General features: G+C 44.1%; 1 protein-coding gene across 4 annotated transcripts in view; it reads right to left on the minus strand.

Moving 5' to 3' along the window:
• Nucleotides 1-15,677, minus strand: part of mink1 (misshapen-like kinase 1) — a 30,387-nt gene extending 14,710 nt beyond the window's left edge. Inside the window, exons 1-11 of one of the 4 annotated variants that reach the window (XM_079355263.1) lie at nucleotides 14,249-15,677; nucleotides 7,455-7,520; nucleotides 6,971-7,153; nucleotides 6,770-6,880; nucleotides 6,572-6,662; nucleotides 6,347-6,477; nucleotides 6,181-6,235; nucleotides 2,742-2,820; nucleotides 564-739; nucleotides 365-434; nucleotides 59-269 (exon numbers count right to left, since the gene is read on the minus strand). In XM_079355263.1, coding sequence (XP_079211389.1) covers nucleotides 59-269; nucleotides 365-434; nucleotides 564-739; nucleotides 2,742-2,820; nucleotides 6,181-6,235; nucleotides 6,347-6,477; nucleotides 6,572-6,662; nucleotides 6,770-6,880; nucleotides 6,971-7,153; nucleotides 7,455-7,520; nucleotides 14,249-14,305 — 1,230 coding nt within the window. In that variant the 5' untranslated portion in view covers nucleotides 14,306-15,677. The remainder of the gene's footprint in view (nucleotides 1-58; nucleotides 270-364; nucleotides 435-563; nucleotides 740-2,741; nucleotides 2,821-6,180; nucleotides 6,236-6,346; nucleotides 6,478-6,571; nucleotides 6,663-6,769; nucleotides 6,881-6,970; nucleotides 7,154-7,454; nucleotides 7,521-14,248) is intronic. The other 3 variants (XM_079355260.1, XM_079355261.1, XM_079355262.1) reach the window with 3 other exon arrangements.
• Between the last annotated feature and the right edge of the window lie 315 nt (nucleotides 15,678-15,992).

Here is a 15,992-nt window from a genome sequence, read left to right on the forward strand (position 1 = left end):
GAGTCCCACATGCTAACCGCTAGGCCGGCGCCGCCCTCCAAACCTTCACTTTTATTACCTCTTCAAGTCGACGGCGCTGCTCCTTCTGTTCTTCGATGCGTTTCTGTCGGTCGTGCAGCAGCTGCCTCTTGTGCTCCTCGGGGTCTCTGCGCTGAGCGGCCAGTTGGGCCTGCTGCCTCTTGTGAGCCTCGGATCGCTCTTTGTTCTCCTGCTGCAGACGCTGGAAGTCCCGCCTCAAGGTGGACTCTCCGGGCACGTTGAGGATTGAACTGATGACCCAAATAAACAAATATGACAGAGATGATTATGAAGGCAATCCTTTGCAAAGACTGAGAAGACGCAATGACAGATTGAATGCTCTTACCTGGACTCTCTGTCGTCGCCACGATTTTCATCCTCCTCGTCACTGCCACTGTACTCGTACTCTGTCTCCTCTGTAGGACCAATCAGGACAAAGACAAGTCAAACATTGCTTTAAAACCTATTGTGACATACAAACCTTTATTATATGTCACATAATAAATGTTGGCCATATCCATTTAGGTTCCTCTCCATCTTCTCACCTTTCTCTCCCCGTTTCTTGCGAGTTCGGTCGATGTGGTCTTTGAGCTGGATTCGGACCTGGCGCTCGGTGGGCTGGTCCCTGATGAAGGAGTGCTTGAGCAGCTGCTCCGTTGATGGTCGGCTGGTGTAAGTCTTCACCAGACAGCCCTCTATGAAGTCAATGAACTTCTTGGACCTGGAGCCGGGGGGAGCGGTGAGGAAAGAGGAAGAAAGGAGATACTGAAGGAGAGCTGGAAGGCCTGGGCGCATTGAACAGGTGACGGCTTGGCTGCTAATGCCCAGAATCCTTAACCAACCATTATGCTGCAGATGTAAAGGTCACATACTACGCAAGATGCACTTCACTTTGTTTCTTTAACATTAATATGAGTCTCTAGTCTGTCTATAAACTGCTACATTTTGACAAAGGTCCATCTTCTCCTTCTTTTGCCAGTTCTACTTTTCAGAAAATGTGTGCTCAAAAAGGCCGTTTGGAGATTTTCCCTTTGTGACATCACAAAGGTCAGTAACCCCTCCCCCAGGTGGGTGACACTCCCACAGATAGGTGTTTGTACAGTCATCCAAGTGTGCCTTCTCACCGGAAGCAATAGGGCACGGCCCTATAACACCAGAGACCCATCCAGAGGGTCGTAGTCGAACATAGCTCCTTTACATTTAAAGCTACAGACACAGAAACAGACCGTTCTGAAATAGAGGGGTTTATGGGCATGATCACATTTTTTTGCGAAAAATGTTTTGGGGCACTTTGAGACTTATTTCAAACGGTTAAAAAGGAGGAGAATGTGACCTTTAAGAGGCAAAAAGGTCAACCTCAGCTCATCTTCACAGTGGTATGAATCCAAATCACAACAATTATCATCCTATGGGAACCAGCTGAATATGAGTGTCTAATGACTCTGCATCACACATTATTGACTAAAGTTAACTTTTTGATAAGAGCAAAAATAAAATGGGACCAAAACAGTCACTAACAGGTAAAGTCATCAGAGCAAGAAGAAAAGGCTCAGACAAAGATTATACTGTAGATAACTCCTGTCTCTGCTCTGAACTCTCTCTTTTCATTTCCTCTAACGTTTCATGACTTCTTGTAAAGCTGCATTCTTTCCGTTCGCTGCTGTTCCTGCGTTTAAAAGCACTTCACTGCCCGTTCGTGCTTCTCAGATATCAAGTAAACAGACCGACGACGACATGTTACAGCGCATGTTAATGTTCCCTCCTGTCATGACTTTCTTCTTCGGGGTGTCACAGTTTTATGTTCATTTAACGCACAGTCCACTTCAATCTACCAGACAGTAAACATCTCACACCAAGTCAAGTCCAACTGAAGTCACATTTATTCGTCTGTTCCCTTTGGAAAATTACTGATTTACCACTGCTGCTAAAAAAAACCCTCTGACACTCCCCATCACTGTCCACCTTCAAGTAAAACTCTCCTCTCCAACATCACCAACAACCTCAGACTGTTCTGATCCTCCTTCTCTTACATTATTTATTGGTTTAATTGTTTTCACTGTTTTGTTTGGATTCTTTAACTCAAGTCTCGAGTACTCAGGAAAGCGCTATAAAAGTCTGTTACTATTATGACTAAGCACCTTATTTGCAGCTTGACATCAGCTGGGAAGTTAGAACAACACTCGCAGCTCATTGAAAGGTTTGTTTACATGCTGTCACATGGGCTACAGCCGAGTAGCTTGTCGTCTAGCTAGCTTGTCAATAGCAGTGCCCGTGTTCCCATGAATGTTTGTTTGTTGACTTGTGCAACACTCAAAAGAGCGGGACAAGACTCCACAAGTGTTCATGGTTTGAGTAAGAACGAGGACAAACAGGAAAGTGCATCTTGCCAGCAGACGGCTCTCTGGCTGTGTGTGAGCGTCTGCACTGCCCATCATAGAGGATCATTTTTGATTGGCTCTTTTCAAACGAGGTCAACCTCTAACGGTAGATCAAACATGACAAGGTCCTGTGGAATGAAAGCAAAGAAAGAAAGAAAGGGTGCTGCGTAACAAACGCTGCACGTGATTCACTCAGATGTAATGATGACATGTATTTCCAGCTGGACGTTTGACTTTCCTTTGGGAGCACGTTAAGGTTTTTATACTTTATAACATGTACAAAAGCCCCTTACGACGTAAGTGAACTGGAAATTCAAGGGAACAGCAGGAGGGTTAGGAACTCACCATTTTTTGGATTTCAGTTTCGGAGGGGGATTCCTTGGAATAAGGAAGAGGGCTCTCATCGGATGCATGTCACACAAAGCTGAGGGGAAAAAAAGAGGACATGCCAATTGTTATCAAATCCTCCACCAATGTGGGGGGGGGGGGCGGCTTTATGTAAGACGGAAGATCATGTTTTAGTACTTTGTAAATAATACTATCCACCGTTACACACTCTTTGTACCCTCAAACATGGCTACAGCGGCTGTTATCCAATACTTGATGGTGCCCCAGGCTTATTGTTACATTGAATGTGAGAGCAAGGCCTGTGAGTCATTGTGTTCCCAGCGTAGGTAGGTAGCTAAACCTGACTGGTAAGCTTCACAGTTTCACACTGAATAAGCTTTTGTAAAGCACATCTTCAGGAACTATGTGATTCAGACAGCCGAAGGCAAACAAGTTATTTCATTTAAGGTGAAGGAACGAGTTTGTTTTCGACCTGCTCGTGTTTGATCCGTCTGTCATTAAGTAATTATCTGTATCAAATGTCTTTTTTATTCATCTCTTATTGAGAAGCACTTTCAGATGTCTGCTCTTGAAAGTTGTTTTATAAACAAACTTTTTGATGACTTACTTGTAAGCGTGCTCGTGCACTCTAAATGTAAGGCCTTCAGGCCTGATGTCACTCACAGCAGGCTGAGCTTGACCTGCAGGAGCTCTGCGTTTATCACACTCAAAATGAGTTTTGGAGAAAGGAAAGGTTGAACTAGATAGATGCTTTTCTTAGTGATATGTGTCTGGTGTGATTGCCACAAAAAAAGTTGAATATCCTTGTTTTAAAATTCCTAATGGTACACTTCCTCCTCTCATTGAAAAAAAGAAAAGCCTACAGGAAACTGTTCTCAGTGTCTGTGCCCTGCAGACGTACAAGTTTTCATATCCCTTTCATTAAAGTCGGAAAAGCTTAAATAACATAATAAGTGTAGCATCACAAATTAAAAAAAACACTTTTCATTGGAGCTGAAACTCATTTCGACTCAAATTGTTATTCCCGACAGATTAATTAGACCTCAACTCAGCGACTAACCGCCCGTGGCTGAACACTGCAGGCCGAGTTTGTTACAATACTGAGCACATAATACAGCACACCCATAGTACCAGAGTTCTCTTCATTTTCATGTAGGATGTAATTCTTCACAGAAAGCCAACGTGTGAAGAGTGTGCTCTCCTCCATTGTTGCTTTAAAAGCTTCACTCCTCCGAGCACAGACGCACCAAATGTAGCACGATTCCATCGACTCTTTTTCCACAACAGACTGGAGTCCTGCGCTGTCCAAACACACGAGCTGCTTCTCCAAAGTTATATATTCTTTTTAACTCATCTAACTTCATCCTTATAACACCATTCTGATGCCAGTCTCTTCCAGGCTAATGTGTGAAAGCTACACTACAATGAAACCATTGTTTCATTCTTCTGTATGTGCGAGCCCGAGGATCAAAGAACACTGGACACATGATAACACACTGAAACTATCACAATGTCCACAGCTGTGTGTAGCTGCTGTGATTTATTTCTATTGGTAAATGGACTTGACCTTCTTCTAGTCTTCGGACTCCTTCACAGCTCACATCCATTCAGAGGCTGCAGTGTAAAGTGACCATCAGAAGGAATCCCACTCATCTACATCTTCACGCCGCCAGCGAAGCAGCGGGACAAACCTGGGTGTCAGAGAGCGTCTTGCACAAGCCACAGCCGCCGCCCACATTTTTATGATCAATACGAATTCACCAGGCTGTCAGGAGAAATACTTTGTCTAAAAGTGAAAAGAGCTTTTCAAACACTTTCAGATTTCTTTTCGGCATGGTCGTTTTGTTTTTCTAAAATCACTGTAGCCTTGGACTGTTAGAGAAAGGATTTGACTTATTTCATTAGAATCATATATGCCAGCATGGTCTGTAGGTCTGATCATCTGTAAAGCACTTTGTGAAACGAGCGGCATAAATAAAGTTATTATCATTATTATTGCAGCCTGCTGTTCAGGCTTAAAGCCATTTCAGCTGAACAGCTGCTGCCACTTTATATCCAGTTATATTAAATCAAATGTACAGCTTGCCATCACATGATGATTTTAGTTATCATAATTTTGACTTAAATTGTTCACTGAATGATGTTTAAGTGAATACATTATGAATGCAATCATTCACTTCATGTGTAGCTCTCTTTGTACATGAATACTGGCAGAGGGAGATTTGGAGCGGCATTCTTTTCAGCCTGTCAGAGTTGATTTTACTAAATCAAAGCTCAGCGTCCTCGGCACTCTGATCTTTGTCGCTGCACTCACATCGCTGTGAACAGAAAGAAGTGTTAAGACTTCTGAAACACCGCCGGGCTCGCCACTCTTCCTCCTCCCTCTCGGGAAGATCAAAATGAAGACGGAGCGCGACGACTCCCCCAACTTTTCCGGCGACGATGGCGGACGAGAAATGAATGAACAGAGCGAGAGATGCTCGTCTTCAGGACGCGATCCCTTTCCATCTGTTTGAAAAAGACTCTTGTACACAAGCATACAGAGCTACTGAAACCACACTTACAGGCATCAGTCAACACTTAGGGAAGGACTAGTACCAAGGGAACGCTTTCTAAACTAGCAGCAGTAAAAGTTTTTAAAAAATGGCCTGAAGGGGACACGGGCCCCTGCTACTTTTCTAATGGACTAAATGAGCTGTAAAACACTTCGGACTACTCAAAGTGCTTTTACATCCAAAGGTCACAGCTACTAGGGCTGGGTGATATATCGAGATATTTTCAAACAAGACCTGATCTCAATATCAATGTACTTTATGTTGCATGAAAATAACATTATACGTGTCCTCTGTAGAGCTGCCAGTTCACCTCTCCCCACCCCTCTCTCTCTCTCTCTCTCTGAACTCAAAAAACAAATGGATAACAAAACATGTCACACCCAACTCTGTTTACTTTGTGATGCAGTGAATTCCTACCCGTCCACACACTGATGGCAGACATTGATATGTAGTGAGACCATCAGAAGCCACTAATCCCATTCGGGGTGGAGTGTATTGCCCAAGGACACATCGGACATGTGGCTGCAGAAGCTGGGAATCGAACCCTCTACCAACAACGCCTCCAACTGAGCCAAAGCCGCCCCCTTTTTGTTTTTTGCTTTACAGTCAAATCGACGTGGAATCTCGAGGCAGAAAGATCCGACTTCGTAGCGGAGAAATCTGTGCAATCAGCCTCCACAGGGCCAACTGCCAGCTCATGACTACACTACCTTGATTACAGTGAGTCAGCTGTCCATCTGAAGACACAGACTACAAGGCTGCACATTGCAAGACGAGACTCATTCACAAGGTCTTGCAGAATGGTGTTCAGAGACGATGAGTAATTATCTGCTGCCGAGCACAAAGAAGATGTATGATATAACCAAGAAGGGACAACTTACGTGGAGCTCCCTCTGCCATCTCTATGGCTGTGATCCCCAGGGACCAGATATCACTCTGCAGAACACACCAGGTAAAGTGTCAGGCTCTCTGTTTGATGTTACCCCACAACACACACACACACACACACACACACACACACACACACAAACACGTTGCTGCTGTTACCCTGTAGTCATAGGTGGAGTCAGGGTTCTCATCACAGGCGATAACCTCGGGTGCCATCCAGTACGGTGTGCCGATAAAGGTGTTCCTACGCCCGACTGTCCTGTCCAACTGAGCGCTGACACCAAAATCAACTGCATTTGGAAAAAGGGATCACAGCAGGGGACAAAGGTGAGACGATGAGGGATCAAATACGGTTAGTCTTTAGTTTCTAATCACTCGGCATACCCAGTTTGACCTCTGCGTTCTCTGTCAGCAGCACGTTCTGGCCCTTGATGTCTCTGTGGATCACTTTGTGGGCGTGGAGGTGAGAAAGGCCCTGTGAGCACATGAAGAGGTCAAACGGGTCAGTAAGGAGCAGGGATCGCCCTCTGCTGCAGACTTGTTTTGCCCGGTGCGGCGGCGGCGCCGGCGGCGGCTTCTCACCCTGAGGATCTCTCTGCAGATGTAAGCAATCCAGTCCTCCTTCAGGGAGCTGCCCTTCGTGTTTTTCACCAGGTCGGTCACTGATCCCGCGCCACAAAACTCCATCACCAGCTGCATACAGACAAGCACAGATTCAGTGAGTGTGATCAACGAGGCACGCTTGTGTTGCATCGTCAGGTCGGGGTACAAAGACATACAGACCCAGAGTTGGTCATCGTGTCCCGGAGGACTCTTCTTAACAAAGGCACCGTAGTATGTGGCTATGTTTCGGTGGTGGCTGTATTTTTTCAGCATGTTGATTTCTGCTTTGATCTCCTCCTCTTCCTCCTCTGTAACATCCATCACTTTAATGGCAGCCAGCTGGCCCGTCTTCACGTGACGGCCCTGGTTCAAACACAAGTTGGATCATCAGAACAGGGGTCGACATGGATTGAAATGAGCTCAGAGCGCTTGTATTTCTGACAGTCTTTAAACGTGGCCCTCTCAGTGCAGTTTATTCTTTCTGTCAAAGTTACTTTAAACTCATTAGGCAGATGGAAAATGTGCTGACAAAGCAGTACCATCAGTCTGCTGTAATCTCAGACATTAATGCACAGGACATTTAGCGATGAGCATCACCCCGGCATGCTGACTTTAACAGCGTTTAATGACAGTCTTAATGCGTTTTATATGCATCGTAGCTCACCTTGTACACCTGCCCATACGTCCCATTGCCGACAACCTCGACCAGCTCAAAGATTCCTGCTGGATCCTAGAGGACACAGAAACAGAATCTGAAGTTACTCAACATGCAGCATCAGAAAAAGCAGAAAGTTCATGTTTTCTGCCTTGGTGGGCTACTTCAGATGAGCATTTAACAAGAAACCAGTACCCCCATATAGAGAAACCAGTACCTCCATATAGAGAAACCAGAACCCCCATATAGAGAAACCAGTACCCCCATATAGAGAAACCAGTACCTCCATATAGAGAAACCAGTACCTCCATATAGAGAAACCAGTACCTCCATATAGAGAAACCAGTACCTCCATATAGAGAAACCAGTACCTCCATATCGAGAAACCAGTACCTCCATATAGAGAAACCAGTACCCCCATATAGAGAAACCAGTACCCCCATATAGAGAAACCAGTACCTCCATATAGAGAAACCAGTACCCCCATATAGAGAAACCAGTACCTCCATATAGAGAAACCAGTACCCCTATATAGAGAAACCAGTACCCCCATATAGAGAAACCAGTACCTCCATATAGAGAAACCAGTACCCCCATATAGAGAAACCAGTACCTCCATATAGAGAAACCAGTACCCCTATATAGAGAAACCAGTACCTCCATATAGAGAAACCAGTACCCCCATATAGAGAAACCAGTACCTCCATATAGAGAAACCAGTACTCCCATATAGAGAAACCAGTACCCCCATATAGAGTCAGTTTTGGTGTCTGGACGTTGTTTATAAAGGCGTCACACTGAAAAGACATTAAAGTGTGTGACGGTTACTTTTCTCTTTTTAAACTCGACACATCGACAGTAAAATGTTGAGCCTTAAGAGGAGCTCACATTTATTTTACTCATGTTTCTTGTTGTAAGTCTTGAAAACTGAACGTTTAAATTTGTGAAGCATGTATCTGAATTTATGTCCCTTATTTGTTTCCATACTTTGGATAAAAGCGTCTGCTAAATGAATTGTTAAACCAGTCTAGATGTTAAGTGCTGTTGAGGCACTGCTGATGACCGACAGTATTTTAACAAATCTGTCTTCTGTTTGTTTAATGTCCCATCTCAGCGCAGAGCAGCAGAATCAAATGATCAACGGCTGCACTTTAAATTATTTCCCTGAGCAATAGAAGCTGTTTGCATCCCTTAAAGAGAACAGGCTGCAGATCTATAGACTCCACGAGCTGTCTGTAGAATTAAATCACATAGAGAAACAAGAAAAGGCAGCCACAATGTTCTGTTCACTATGACCAATTTAAATCATTGACAACAATTCCATATTTCCATGCAAATCACATTGAGCTCGATCGTCCAGACCACCCACTCACACACTCAGTGCCCACCCACAGGACTTTACATGACCAGCAAATACACTAAATATTGATAGTACATGAAAGCTGGATTCAGACAACATTGACTTGACTTCTCTCCTGCACCTGATTTGTTCAGTGAAATGAGCAAATATCTCATTGACACCAACGGGGAGTAGGTTGCTTGGACTCAATTATGCAACCCCCTCGACAAGAGACAAGGGAAAATGACAAGCAGCTCCACTTTCATGCAATTTCAATATGGCTTTAAGACGATGTGTGGGTGGCGAGACTGCTGCCTTGGTTTTAGAACATACAGCATGACCTATCCAGCTTTCAGTTTCCAATGACGGCTTTTCTGCCTCCAACAAAGAGGGGGGGGACTTCTTTAGTTCTTTAGAGACAAATTAATGGGGGGGCGTTATATTTGTGAAAGACTTGCCGGTAAGATTTAGGGAATGACCACAAATGTAATATCTCACATGACATAAACATAGCCTCCAGATTTAGAAGCATGTTGCGTATAAGGGCTTAAACAGAAGAGGGGGGGAGGGGGCGTGACGTCAAGTAAGAGGCAACAGAATTATGTTGTGAAGAGAATAATGTAGCGATTGAGTGGGTGGCGAGGCGGTAGATTCACCCACGTCCAGCGCTCAGAGTGGGTTGAGAGTAACAGAGTGATAGCAGGGGAAGGGTACAGTCATGTCGGAGGAGTAGCACACGCAGCAGTACACAGACAAACACATCGACTCGAGGCGAGGAAGCCGTAAAACCACAGGAAGCATCTACAGTCAGCCTGCTTCAATCATACGAATAGCACTTAGTCCTGGTGTGTGTCGTGCTGCGATGGTAATGAGCAAGTTCATCTATCAGAGAAACATGCAGATAGAAATCTCTCAACACAATTCAACACTGATACAAAACAGGAGGGGATTCAAAACGAGTCTCTAACCAGCCGAGGGCGCTGTACCCTTTTGTCTTTTTCAACGTGGGTAGCAGAAGAAGAGAGGCGTGCAGACGGGGTGGAAACAAGTCAAGACTTTCAGGATGGGAATGAGTCTAGTTTCAAAGCAGGGATGTAGACGCAAGGTATAAGCAGACAGGAAAACAAGACAGTTAAAAGAAATGTGAAAATAATGCGACATCTCGTGAATTGAGTGTGTCATTATATCCCGAGGGAACAATGCAAACAGTCAAGTGGCTTCCAGCCTACAGACTAAAAGGAATGAGTCCCCAGAAGTGAGTTAGCATTTTAGCGCCACTGGTTCCTAACTCTAAAAGTCAATGGTGATTATAGGTTGAGAACGGGTTTGAGGTTATAGGCCTGAAATAAAGTCTGTAGTTAACACAAGCTTAAGAGATGTTGACGTTTCATTAGACGATATAAACTACGTTAGCGAAGACCCCCACTTGTGAATTTTAAAGTTTTTAAGCAAACCTAAAACGGAGTTTGCTGACAAGCGGCTAAACGGCATTACAGTGGTTGTCATGGAGACATGAAACGTCCTCACAAATCCGCCTTACAGCCTCTCGTCATGTTTTTCAGAGAGGTTAATAAACAACTTATTAAGCTACGGTCTCGCTAGCTTGTCTTTAGATCGATGAAGCGGTGTAGTTCGCTTGTAGCATTAAGTTAGCTTTTTACTTCTGTCAGCTGCATTAACGCTTCAAACATCATATAAGAAGTGTTCAGCTGTAAAGATGATCCTTTGTTTGCCACAGAGCTTATTTTCTGCAATGATCCAAAATTCAATGTAAAAATCCCACAGGAGAATTCTCATTCAAACCTAAATCATCACTATTCCAGTCTATTATCAGAAACAAACAAGCTATGGACACAAAGACAGAGGTCAAAGGTCAATGAGGAAGTGGAGCACATACTTCCTTAAGGAGTGTTGGTTTAGCTGACCGAGGCCTGTCTGTGGTTAAACAGCTGCAATAATAAGATCATTTCCATCACACCTCTAACACTGGCTCATTTTATTCAAGGTCGTGATTCCAGTTGCCTTTTAGTTTTTTTTTGTTTTTTTTTAACGGCTTACTAAAATATGCAAAGGCTAAAAAGAGCTTTCAGAGTTTTACAAATGAACCTTTCCAAGCAGCGACCTCACAACCCAGAAAAGGATCAATGAAGAAACTGTGCGAGAATATCCACAAACATCTGGATTTGAAACCTTCACCTTCTGACTAGGAGCTATCTGCTCCATCCCTCGTCTCATTCTAAACATAAGACAGAAGCGAGTTGGAATTTTGGGATCTTTTGGCATGTCGCTTATGCTGATGTTTTCAATAAAACGTTGTAGAGCGGAAACAAGCCTCCGTCAGAGCTGCTCTTCATATTACAGCATCCATCGCTCTCCATCTTATGTAAGGTTATTCATTCCAAACACACCAAGCTCAGACTACTCCACTCCTTCAAAATGAAATCACAAAAATCTGTTTTTATCAGCATTGTGTCCAGGTGGTTCTTGCTCTGTCTAACCTGCACCAGATATTCTCCACCAGTGCTGGAAATAAGCACAGGAGCTGTTTTCAAGTAGTGGCATGAACTTAGAGCGAGACAGGTGAAATTCAGCCGACATCTTTTTTTGTTTTAGTGCATCTGTGTCTTAAAAGGACAACACATGTCCACATACTGTAGCTCTCAGGTGGCTTGGTTTGTTGTCTGTTTCTGCAAAGACGGTTTCTCGTTGCCTGCCTGTGTACAGTGAACTGTCGTTATGTAATCCTGGAGTCTGTACTGGCTAAAGAGAAATCTTGAAAATGGTGCGACTGAGCCTCTTCAAAGATTCCCTGTGGAGTTGTTCCTCCTTTAGTAAGGCTATGGAGCTGCTCCTCTCTAATCAGCGAGTGCCCCTTTGGTGTCACATGGATCAACAGGGGGCGCTTCCACCTTAGACAGACTGCAATGCACCAACAAAGTTAAGGGCTGCTCGCGTCTGTGAATGAATGTAAACACTGGATTGGAAATGCAATTAGTTTATTTCCTGGTACTGAATGTTAGACAAAATCAATTCGGGAAAGAAACAACTTTCAGGCCCCGTGTGTGTCCACCTCGTGGTTTTTTTTGTGCGCTGAGAAGAAAAAGACTGCACAACGTTCCTGTCGCTATGACAACAGTCTGCTGAACACGGCCGCTGTATGGCCGACGCTGCTCTGTTACTTTTCACTGTATGTTTTTGTTTTAAGATTCCCGATGGGAGCGATGAGGATGTGGGTACAAGACGAGATGAGTAGGCAGCAAAACGACGGGAAACACCATTTGAAAAAAAAAAACACCAGTGGTGTCAACGGCGTCTTTCTGAGAAATTGAAAGAATTTCAACTCGAGTGCTTGGAGCAGCTGCATAAAAAAAAGATGCGAAGTGCTCTTAAAAAAGACGATGCGCTGTTTCTCCAACACGCTTCAAAACAAGACGCCTAAGAGCTCTTGTTTAGCATTTTAAAGTCGTCTGTAAACCATCAAATAAAGTTCACACGAGTAGCTGGACATGCAGATTCTGCCTCCATCAAACCATGGTAACGGGTTACATGGTTTAGAATCACAGAAACATGAATCCAGTGTCATGAACAGTGTTCAGAAAGCCACTAAAGATACTCACAACAACAATAAAGTGACTGAACTGCTCTGTTAGAAGTCGGCCTGATAATCCACATCAACAGTAAGGGATTGGATTACAAACGATGATTCAAACTCCAATGAGACAGGTAATCATCACATGGAACCGAGAAGGGTAATCATGAAGATTTGTGTCAGTTCAGCTGGGTGGAGAGATTTGTTTGGTTCGATTGTCAGGTGAGTGAGAGAAAGCTGTGACACCGACCCAACAAAAAAGGATTTGAAAAAAAAAAAAAAGTAGCTCTAATCTCCTGTTAAGCTCCATAAAGCTGTTAGAGCTGCACCGGGGCAAAAGGGAAATTGATTTCCCTCTTGGATATTTTAGGGAAGAGCTCGTATGTTCCCATATACGTTGGATTCAACATCACAGCTGTTGGAAGCAGTGATTTCCTAAACAACATAAGTTTATGTGAGGCGAGCTTTTTACTCAGTTCACTTCAGACTAAGAGGAAAGTTTTTGCAGTAAGAGCAGCACCTCATGTCCTCACCTCGTACATTACAGCATTAAAGATGCCACATGCACACTTTAAGAAGCTTTTTACTCATTTTTAGTGACGGAGATGAAAAAGGTCACCGAGCATCAAAGTTAATATCAAGGACAAGACAAGTGGGATACTTTTTTAATGCTAATATGGGTCAGCATTTATGGGTACGAATGCTGCCAAAGCCACATAATGACTCTCTCCTGAGGTGTAGAGACAATTCAAACAGAATCAGAACTCGGGTCTGACCCACAGACTGTAAACATTAAGTGACGTCAGGAGGCTCACAGCAGCAGCATCCGCCATGCTGAACATCCTGAACTCTCAGTCAACCTAAGGACAGGCTGAGAGCCCACCTGTCAATCAGGTCAGAAACACACCTACAACACATACCTTTCATAAAAGCTGAATTCACCCCCTGTTCAGTGTGCGCCAACAAAGACGACAACTCATCACACATGTTTTGGTTTTTTTGTACCAGACTCTGAACATGTTCATTAATGCTGTAAAAACAGCTTTTTTTTTGGCTGCTGTGTTGATGGGACTTCAGGGACTCCTGGTGACAGCCTGAAGCTGACACTCGATGAACGTTGGCTTCATCTTTGGAGACCGGAGGTCGCCGCTTGGTTTTAATTCAAAAGCTGATGCCATTCCTCGTTCTAGAGGACGGACCACTAAAAACAACAGGTGCATGGTTTTTTTAGACTGAGGCCTTCAAGGTAGGCTCCAGTGTTGGTGCAGAAGGACTTGGACTTTTTTTTGTTCCGTCTCTGAATCGAAATATGGAATATGTAATAGTTGTGGAATTTCTTAAATCAAATGAAGGGATTTGCAATTCAACTTGGGATCTCAGCTCTCACGCATTAATAAGGAAAAGCCCATCCAAAGAAAACAAACAGCTTGGGGTTTTTGTTTGCAAGCTGAAAATACAGCCTAATAATATAATTATCCATCTTGGCTACCTACTGTGTGTTTTTAAAAAGAAGTGCATGACAGTCACAAAGTGTGTCAGCTGTGTGCAGCCCTGGAGACAGGAGCAGCCATCATTGAACGTGTTTTTGTTATTGAGTCATCAGGACTGTAGAACTTGGTTTCTTATCATGTTATGACATACTTGTATATGATGTGATACTGGGAGACTAATAAAACAGATCTGTGAAAAGAGCTCCAACAGGCCAATGGATGTTTAATCCGGCTCAACTTTGTTGCGTGGGTGTAACATGGTCGTGCTTTTGTCAGAGACAACCTGACACTTCAGTTCATATGACACAGCATCTAAACGAGACCGTATGTCATAACCATACACGAATAAAGTGCAGCACACTTATCTTGCAATGACAATACTCACCCTGAGAGCTGCGAGGTCGATGTCATCCAGGCTTCGTGTGGGGGCGTTTTCAGACATGGCTGGCGAAACTTAGGACGAGAGCTAACAAGTTAGCCTCACGAAGTAGCAGAGGAAAATAACAAAAGCAAAAGAGCTTCTAAAAAACGAGCTTGGTGTTGTTTCAATACGGGAGAAAACAAACCAAGGAGGGCTGTCCTGCGTGCTGGAAGTGTTGCGGAACAAACACGGCAGAGACGCACCCAGCTGACGAGCTCACGTTAACTCCGACCGAGAGCAAATGTTATCCGCAGTTGTTTTTCTCTCTTTTTTTTTTAACAGAAACGCCTGCTGTAACATCTGATCACATTCAAGCTCAAATAAAAGAAAGATTAGCCGGCCATCGGTACCGTATTCACGACTGGCAGCTTTTCAACGCGATGCGCCTCCGCTGTTGTTGCACACCTTGCTGCGTTCATTTTGACAAGACGCCGAGCTGCCGTGAAACATCCCCGTTTCTGTTCGCCGAGAGGAAATGTTGCGTGTTGCAGGAAGAAAAAAAACTGCTGGATGTAACTCATTCCTCTTTGCACTGATAAGAGTGCAAAAAAAAACATGCACGGCTTTGCAACGCAGTGGTTTTTTGCTTTTACGCAGCGTCTGATGTGATGGCGTCCGGGTCCGTCCGCACCACAAACAGAACCAACACCAAAACCGACTGTCAGGCTGTCATTACCTGCTTCAAATACATGGACAACCCCAATATAACCATAGGATGACAGCGGGAAATGAACACAGTTGCCTTGGTTGAATTAAGAATATATGCGACTGCAGTTTTCAAACTTGTCCACACGACTTAAATAGTCCCCGGTTTCGTCCGGAGCCCGCGGTGATACCGAGTCAGGTGCGCCCGGTCCGATCTACCGATCACTGGCAGGCTAACGTAGCTCAGCTAACTGGCTAAATAATCATTTCCAGAATAAACTTTCCGTCTTCGTCCATTTTCTGTGTTGACAGTCGCGCCTAGCAGTGCCAGCCTTCCGGGGGAAACGCAGGCAGAAAGGCAGGCACAGTCTCTCTCAGCCACCGTAGTGTGAGCTGGGGCCTCGACTATTCAAAGTTTCTGTGTAATTGTCGTTTTCCACAGTCCAGGGTTTTTTTCCGAGCTTGCAGTATTTTGTCCAGCACAACTGAAAGCACGTAGATTCAAACTGCGGATGACGGCCAAACTTGTTATTTCGCCATGTTTTTGCTTCCCAAATCCTCCTCCCTCCCTCCCACTCCCTGCCTTGTAGTCTTGCAGGGTTGCTCTGACGATTGGCTGCACGCAACACTCCTCAAGTGTTTTCGTCTGCTGGTTCGCTACGGTGCTTCATCAGGGACAAATTACCTGAGAAATTACAGCGGACCTTCCCTACCTACGCAATAGTCTCAGTCTGCTCTGGGCAGCACAACTGAGGTCATCGTCTGACAAACCCGACCTGCACTGACCTAAAGTAGTCCCTGAACACTGAGTACTGAGTCATTTTGTGATTTGTTAAAGTTTAGTATGTTGGTGCCTTAACAGTCTATGTTGTGTGCAAACCCACCTGTGTGCAAGACTGTTGCATGTACACTTCCTAATTGTTAAATACACTTATTACACTTGCACATTATAATTTTTTTTCCACTGTATATATTTACATTTTGGGGATTTTGCACACTGGATACTTTCGCAAACTGAATGTAAATAATAATATATTTATTTATTGTCTTTATCATTCGTAAA

This window comes from Symphodus melops, assembly GCF_947650265.1.
Source record: "Symphodus melops genome assembly, chromosome: 11".
NCBI lineage: Eukaryota > Metazoa > Chordata > Actinopteri > Labriformes > Labridae > Symphodus > Symphodus melops.